General features: G+C 27.9%; 1 protein-coding gene across 1 annotated transcript; it reads left to right on the forward strand.

Annotated features, from left to right (window-relative positions):
- The first annotated feature begins 587 nt into the window (after positions 1 to 587).
- On the forward strand, positions 588 to 8,674 carry LOC105736577 (facilitated trehalose transporter Tret1-like). The gene is made up of 2 exons (XM_031919059.2): positions 588 to 720; positions 5,428 to 8,674. Exons 1-2 carry the CDS (start codon positions 588 to 590, stop codon positions 6,843 to 6,845), a joined length of 1,551 nt encoding a protein of 516 aa, XP_031774919.2. The 3' UTR covers positions 6,846 to 8,674.
- Positions 8,675 to 8,697: the final 23 nt, after the last annotated feature.

An 8,697-nucleotide genomic window follows, 5' to 3' on the forward strand; every position in this document is an offset into this window, starting at 1 on the left:
TAATGGGGGCCCAACAAGAACGATCGGCATGCGACCCATCTATCACACCGCGACGCTGTTATTCAACGCTTTGCATCTTCACCCGGATGAGATTTCAACCGTTTTCAAATTTCGCCTTCGATAGAAATTTTTCGTTTCGAGGCGGGTTTGAGGTTAGGGATCGAACGAATTTAGTTAATTTTATACGCAAAGGATGGAAGGAAAACGATGTATTGTATCTCGTCTTAACGCTCGATGCTTGGAAGAATTGAAGAATCGTTTCGAGACGAGTTTTGAAATTGAAGTGATTTTTAATTCGTCCTAAGAAATGATTTATAAAAAACGACGAAAATCTGAAAACTATTCAATCGTTCGGGTTTAATACTCTCGATAGGTAGTTTATTTTATTAGATATGATGTTCGATAAGAGTAAGCGAAGCAGTTTACGGACTGTATTTCTGGATGCTGGACCACACGCAGGTGAAAAAGAGTGAAGTAGCAACAGCGAAGAAGCATTTTTCAGGTCAATCTATCGAGACCTTTCAGCGAGAATACGTCGCCGTTTCTCGACAATCGAGCCTATTGACAATTGCCGCCAGTAAATCAAGATGGCGGCGCTTTTGTGGGCCCAGCAATGCCCACGGAAAGATGGTGATGCGGTCACAGCAAAAGCTTTTGCTCCTACGCCGCTTCTATTGTCGCGGCTACGATTCGAGTGGAGCCGTATACCGACTTCGAGGTGTAAATGTCAACGATAAAAAGAAAGGAAACTGGAAGATGACCTTTCCTGTTTACACTCCACCGGTTGCTCCATTCATCGTCGCGAACGAATTGCTTCTAAATTGCTGTACTTTTCTTTTCCCGTGAATTTTAACATTGCAGTTCGATTTTTTTGTCTACTAAAATCGAAAAACTTGTTTTATTGTCTTTAATGAGTATTTGAGTTAATTAATCAATTCGATTTAATAATACTGAGGTGTATGAAGATTTAAAAAGAAACAGAAATTATAATACGTAAGTACAATATTTCATTAATTTCTTATTATTAATTTTATTTACATACGAGAATTTGGATTATTATAAATGTTTCAAATATGTAATACTCCAAATATGTTTTAAATTTATCTATAATGGCTACACAAAAAGCATATCATTATGTTTATCGGATAGACGCTGATTAATTGAATCCAAGTATTATTATTTATTTTATTAAATGCAATGTAATATTTTCATACGATCGATGCTCTCTATTAATCATTTTAAACCTAACTACCGAATAGAATTTTCCTACAATAAAATTATGTTATGAACGTGTAACACAATATAAGACCGGAAATTGTAATATAGTTTATTCTTTTTTATGTCCGAAAAAATATCGAGGGTAAAAAAAGTAGAAAGTCAAAGATCGGTGTGTGAAACGAATCACGAAATTGCTAAGACCGACAGGAAAAGAAAATTTTACGGTCATTTTCGATGGAAATCAATGTAAAAGACACACATCGATTGTTATCGATATTTGATTTTTAAAAACAATATTAGCGTCTTCGATAATTTGTTAATTAATATCTAATATTAGTGACTTTTTTTAAATGCAATTGTAAATTAGATATATATTTTCGCATGAAAGTATATACAGTTTTGTACTTAATATTGAATTGAAATAATAATTTCATAAAAAAGTTAATAAAAGTTGACTTGCACTCCTCTTAATGTAGAATCTTTGATTTTACAATTTTAAGTCAAAGAGAAACGAATGATAGTAATTATTTTGATTAATTTTCAAAAGAATGAAATAAAATTTTATGTTTTATAATTTTAATAAAAATTCATGAGAATTTATTTATTGATAAATATTATAAAATAAAAAGACAATAATTTTTAATAAAAAAAAATATTCAACTATCTATAAATATTCACTAAATACTTCTTTTTGTAATATATTAATTTTATAATTATCACACGTATACACATATTAAACGTAAATAATTTTTTAAAATTATAATATGTAATATTAATTTAGGAATAAAATATTAAATAAAATATTATCATAGATGAGTTATGGAATAAAAATATGGAAGAAAAATTCTAAGTCTTGGAATTAATTTTTTTTATTCTAATTTATAAATTATGTGTGGAAATGCAAAATATACATATCATTCCTGAAACGAATGATATTTCAAATAAATCTAATTCTAATAAATCATTTCTACACTCTAATTTGAAATAATATTATGATATTATGATATTTTTTTCTATTAGCGATAAATATTACATCTACTAATTCGATGCGTGAAAGAAGAGAATAGAATTTGTCGAAATTGAGTAAAATAAAGAGATATGAATGACTTCAAACATTGCTGAAAATATTAAAGATGAGAATAAAAAATCAAGTAAAAAATCCTTCCTTTTTTACTATACTTTTATCTGAACTTTGTACAATATATAAATTATATGCATTTATAATATATATTTTAACAATAATTTCGTTTATAATATCAATATAAAGTTCTAGCAATATAGCGAATATAAATAGAGACAGCATATAATAAGAGAAGGACAAAGATAGATTAAAAATTGTGACATTAGTGCCATCTCTAGAGTGCCGCATGAAACACACAAACAGAGAGAGCAAACAATAGGAAAAGGATAGAAATAGGGTAAAAATTGACTATTAGCGCCATCTCTTGAGTATCAAAAATATTTCTTCAAATAGGATAAAGTAAAGTAAGAATTGAAGATTAGCGCCATCTCTTGACTGTTTCAGAAAGATGATTCTTTAAAAAAGTGTTCTCGACATGCAAAAGATGGCACTGACGGTTAATTCTTAATCCTATCTCTATCCTTTTCTCACTATTTGCTTTCCTTGTTTACATGTGTTTCGTTTGCGGCACTCTGGAGATGGCGCTGATTCCATAATTTTTATTCTATCTCTGTCTTCCTTCCACTATTTACTCTCCTTGTCTACGTCTCTGCTTGTTCTACGATATCTTTGATATCTAATCGATCTTATTATTCCTTTTTTTATATATCATAAATAAATAAATAATTGATATAAATAATTGAATTAGTGAAATAATAAGAGAATAAATTAATTAAATAATAAATATATATTAGAATTTTGAAATTATATAATGTCGATTTTCGGACGAAGTGTTGAAAATTCACCGGAAAATTTTTTTTTGTCGTATTTGTCAAAACTTGATACGTTTTGATCATTTTCAATGTATCATTGATTTTAAATCATTTTAAATCAATGTTTTAACTATGTTTTATTAAAAATACATGTAATAACTGTAAAGATCCAAGACGGTCACCAATTATTGTTTGTCAACAAACTTTTTTATCTATAAAAAAAACCTATCATAAATTCTTACCAAATAATTACCTTCATTTATGATTCTTCTAAATTCAATAATGTTAATATGTATAAAAAAAAAAAAAATAAGTAAATAAATAAACAAATAAATTTTTTAATATAAATATTGATTAGGATAAATGTTATATAATAATAATAAATGATTAAATTCTAAAAATATATTTATCGCTTTATGAGCTTACTAGAAAATGATGACTTATCCCTTTATGCGTATAAAAAATTGCAAGAAACGAAATTCACAGAAAGAAGCATACGTTTTCTTTACCGAAAAAAAGATATTTTTTTCAACGCAACGATTAATAATTTTAGTGATTTTCAAATTTAAATATTATTAATTTTATTAACATCTAACGATTTATTATAATATTAAATGAAATAATTGATACTTTTACAAACAAAAATCAGATTTGCTATTCTACAGTATTAATTTTCCACTTATAGCTGTATTAAAATATTTTAACTGCTATTTTACGAGAAGAATGCTTATAGAATGGCCACAAATGATTAGCGATTACCGGTAATAGTAATCGAGAATAACTATGATACGAAATAGAAGTCCTACTTTGTGCTAAATTAAAAGTGTCAAAACCCGTAAAGACGGAAAAAAAAAAAAAAAAAAAATTACTACGCGTACTATTTCAATAAAATTATAATAAAATTAAAATTATAATAATTGTAATCACAAATTGCTCATCATATTAACTCACACAGAAGAATTTTCCAAAACGATTTACAAAGCCGTTATTTTCGCGCATATAAAGCTACTTCTAAAGGGAAATATTAACGTTCGAAACAATCACTTTTAGTATTCGGAACCGTGTTTTAGATTTTATTTTATGGTGATTTCAATAGCTAAAGATTATTTTATGGTGTTTCAATAGCTAACGGTGTCATAAACACGGTAATTCTAAGTGGTCATTAGTAACAAAACATAACGGTCCTCCCGGTCAAGGATCAGACCCAGCGGAAAAATCTGAGCGCGCATAGACCCTTGCGTCCAAACAAGGACATCTATTTCCTGCATAACTTATTAGTACATTGGTGATTGGCTGGTTTTCCATTTCCCATTTTCCCTAAAAACCAATCAAAATTAGCGTGCATAATTCCTACAAGTATTTGTATCTCTTGAAAAAATCTTGACGGTTCAGTTCTTTTCGAACACTCGTCATATTATCATCGATTATATCTTATAAGTTACATCTTGTAAACATATAAGTTTATCGTTTCAGTTTATATATCATTCGAAGAATGATGACACAAATTTTTTAAAAGTTTCGAAAATTTTTTGTGAAAGTGATTTAAAAATTTTGAAAACTTTAATATATTATTGTGTGAAGTGAAAAATTAACTTATTTTTGCAAACATGTCTATCGTTTTTCAAAAAATGGTAAATATTTTATTTAAAAATAAGTAATTATAAATAAAATATCAATATAATAATAATTTTTTTTAAATAAATATAAAATATTTCACAGTGATATTGAATTAATAGTAACAGACATGATCGATTATTCTGATATTTGATTAATTAAATTTCAAAAATTTTATAAGTATTCTTGAATTGAATACTTATTAATAGCGATTAAATTATAAGAGTTAGAAAAAAGAAAGAAGAAAAGAAGAATAATTTGTTAATTTCCTTCTTTTTTCGAAAATACAAATATATCTTCATTTCTCTCAGTAATATTATAATAAACATTTATTTTACAGTGCAAACTATTCGCGCGAAACTCTACGGGAAACGAATCGAGATTTAACAAAAGAGAATGGAACCAGTGGATAGCATGTATTTCCGGTTGGTATTTTATGTCGTACTAAAAATGAACATTGAAATATATTTGTCACTAAATAATTTTTTTCTCTATAAATAACTTAATCTTACAACATTCAATTCTTTTTCTAATTTATTAAAAAATATAATTAATTGCTTAATTATTAATTATATATTTCTATTTATCCTATATTACGGTACATGATTTTTTTCCTTCAATAGCAAACGATTAAATTATATTAATTGCATAATACGTACAAGTTATACACGACGATTTGCTAAAACATATCTTCTATTTCAGCAACCCTTATCATGGTGATCACCGGCACGGTTCAAGGATGGACAACGGTTTTTCTGCCACGATTAAAAAACGGCACCTACAACAACTTGCCATTCCCAATGACGAACGAAGAAATATCGTGGATCGTCTGTTTGAAGGGAATCGGTTCTATAATCGGCCGACTGTTAACTTACAATTTGGTCCACGTCATCGGTCCTAAAAATTGCCTTTTGTTATCCTGCCAATTTTTCGTCTCAGGCTGGTTCCTCGTATTGAGCGCGGCAACGTTGCCAACAATGTACGGCGCCCGAATAATCCTCGGCACAGGTGTAGGTATATCCAACATGGTGTACCCTATGTACATATTGGAAATGGCGGACGGCAGTGTGAGAGAAGCGTTGACCACGTTGTCGGTGACGAGCGTGCTTTTCGGATGGCTGATGAGCTTCACCGTGGGATCTTTCGTGTGTGAAACAACGCTCGTGAAGATTCTTCTGTACGCGTCGATATCGTTCATCCCGTTGCTGGCAATTTTCCCCGAGAGTCCTCTCTTCTTGGTGAGGAAAGGTTATGTGACCGAAGCTTGCCAGGCGATGTCATTTTTCAAGAATACACCTAACCTCGACGAAGCGAAAAAGGAATTGGTGTTGCTTATACGAGCGCATTCGAGCAACGGACGAAAATACAGGTTCAAGAGCGGTCGAATTTCGAACGATGAATTACGAAGTATTACGAACGGAAATAGAAAACGTTGGTTGAAAAAGTTGTCGCTCGTGCTACTCCCGAACAACATATACGCCCTGTACATTGCGTTCCTGTTGATCACGTTGCAACACTCTAACGGGTATTTCTGCATTATGGAATATTTTCTGATAATATACGAGAAAAATATGATCGACGCGAATATAGCGATGATCTTGATTCTGACCACCTCGCTTGTATTCGCCTTCTACTTCGGCATCACGTTGAGAAACGCGAGAAGACGATGGCGTGTGATGAAATCTACGATCCTGTGCATGTGCGTGTTAATTATCTGGGCCCTCGATCTTACGTTCGTTAACAGAATTAACAACAGTGTGAGCGTCAATAACCTGATAATAGTGTTCGCAATTTTGTACCAGATAACGTTTCAATTAGGGCTAGGGATGATACCTAACGTGATTATCGACGAAATATTTAGCCCGGAATTGAAAGACGTAGCTTATATCGTCGTTATGATTTACGACGATATCCTTTATTTCGGCCAGTCGAAAATATATCTAAGGTTTAGCGATAATGTCGGACTCGACTCGGTATATTATTATTTCGGATTGACGTGCATTTTTTTGTTCAAGTGTATTGATTTTTTAATGCCTGAGTCGAGAGGTAAAACGAACCGTTTGATGCAAGAGATCTTAAGAGAGGACTTCATCTATATTTTAGGACTTAATATACTGTAAGATTAATCGAGTAAGATATATTTTTGACATAGATGAGGGGATGAATTGCGTTACAAAATTTTTCTTTTCATTATGAATATTAAAAATTTTGCATCTGTGATAAAGTGTAATAATAATTGTGATTATATCTTGTCAGTTTGAAGGACAATTTAAATTATAATAATTAGTAGAATTGAAATAATGGAAAGTTATAGTTATAAGATAATGGATGTGTGATATCGCATGTACTATATCAGATTTATTTATTTTAGATCATTTTTAACATTTTAACGTTTTATATTATTTTCACCAAATTTTTACTATTTGTATTTCATTCGTTTTGTTTAAAGTCAAATTTTAATTTTAATGATTGTAAGTTTTTCGACTTTTTTATAAAATAACTTTTTTATAAATTGAAAATTGTAGAAAATACAATAGTAAAATAAAATAAAATAGTAAGGTGACTTCAAAGTGACTCTTCTTCTGACATGGAACAAGAAAATGTAAATTTTGTATTTATATATACTAACATACTATATTTTTAAAAATATTTTTTTTCATTAAAAATTCGTTGCTTGTTAATGTTAAATTGTAACGTTAGCAATCGAAAAATATAAAAAAATGAATATAATAAATATTGTCAATTTTTTACAATAAATTGATCAGCATTTATTAGTAATAACTAGATAAAAAAGCACAAAGTTGCAATATACATCCATTATTGCTTACGTTTCATATATATTTTTTTTTAAATTTAATATCTCAAGAACGAATTGAGATATTAATTTTATCACGATATTCATAGGAAAATTTCATTTTACTGTCTTTATTAAAGTTATGAGAATTAGAATTAAAAACACATGGACACATCTTTTGCATGTATATATCTTATATAATATTAATTAAATAAAAGCTACCAAAATACTTATTTATTAATATACATTTTTTTACAAAATGCAATATTACTATAAATCACTTATTGATATATATTTACAGTTGAAATTGTTGAATAATTAAAAACAAGGGATAATATTATATATGATATTAAAAAAGACTGGAAATAGAAATATAGATGTATTAACCCTTTTTTATATATAATACATTTATAATAACTATTTTTTAATAAATCTATGTATTTTATAAACATTTTTGTGTTAAATTTTCTTGTAATTGAAAAAATCCTATGAAGATAATTAAAAATTATATTTATCTAGGCATCACAATGCGCATGATTAGTAATTATTCTTATCTAAAACAAGTAGATGTTTCTTAAAATATACATATCTTATATAAAATTAAATTTGAAAAGAAAAAAAATGAATATTTTTCGTATTATAAATTAATGAAATTAACAATATCTCTTTTTTGTTTTTGCATTCCTTTTTTTCTTTTCGTAATTAAATATTTCTTTAAGGTAAAACTTTCGTTTGACATATGTATTGTTATAAAGTTTATAATATTTTACAGTGATATAAATTAAAGTGTTATAAATTTTCTTTACACATAATGTAATTTTAATGTAATAATATATATTATAAAAAAAATCTTTAATAATAATAAAATAAATTCTTCCATTTTTAAATCACCATTATGTGCATTGAAAATTACATTATAAATAATGAGATCGGTTATACAATAGGAAAAATTACGATTTATAAATATAACAATTAAAATATATTAATATTAGAAATAATAGAAATTAAAATTGGTTTATAAATGTAAATAACAAACATAAAAAATAGTAAATTTAAACCAACCATTATGTAATAAAATACAATTCTTCGAATCAATGTACTATCATTTATTTATACACATAGTATATACTTAATAAATAATAAAGGAATAATAAAGGATAATTGAGGAATATTGAATA

Source organism: Apis florea, unplaced genomic scaffold (assembly GCF_048593485.1).
Source record: "Apis florea isolate Af1SG1 unplaced genomic scaffold, ASM4859348v1 contig_3696_pilon, whole genome shotgun sequence".
Lineage (NCBI taxonomy): Eukaryota > Metazoa > Arthropoda > Insecta > Hymenoptera > Apidae > Apis > Apis florea.

Excerpts from the sequence above, each read along its gene's own strand:
- LOC105736577 (XM_031919059.2), top strand. The coding sequence starts at position 588 with ATGGCGGCGCTTTTGTGGGCCCAGCAATGCCCACGGAAAGATGGTGAT. Across the intron at positions 721-5,427 it reads CCGTATACCGACTTCGAGGT|CAACCCTTATCATGGTGATC; the intron begins GTAAATGTCAAC and ends CTTCTATTTCAG.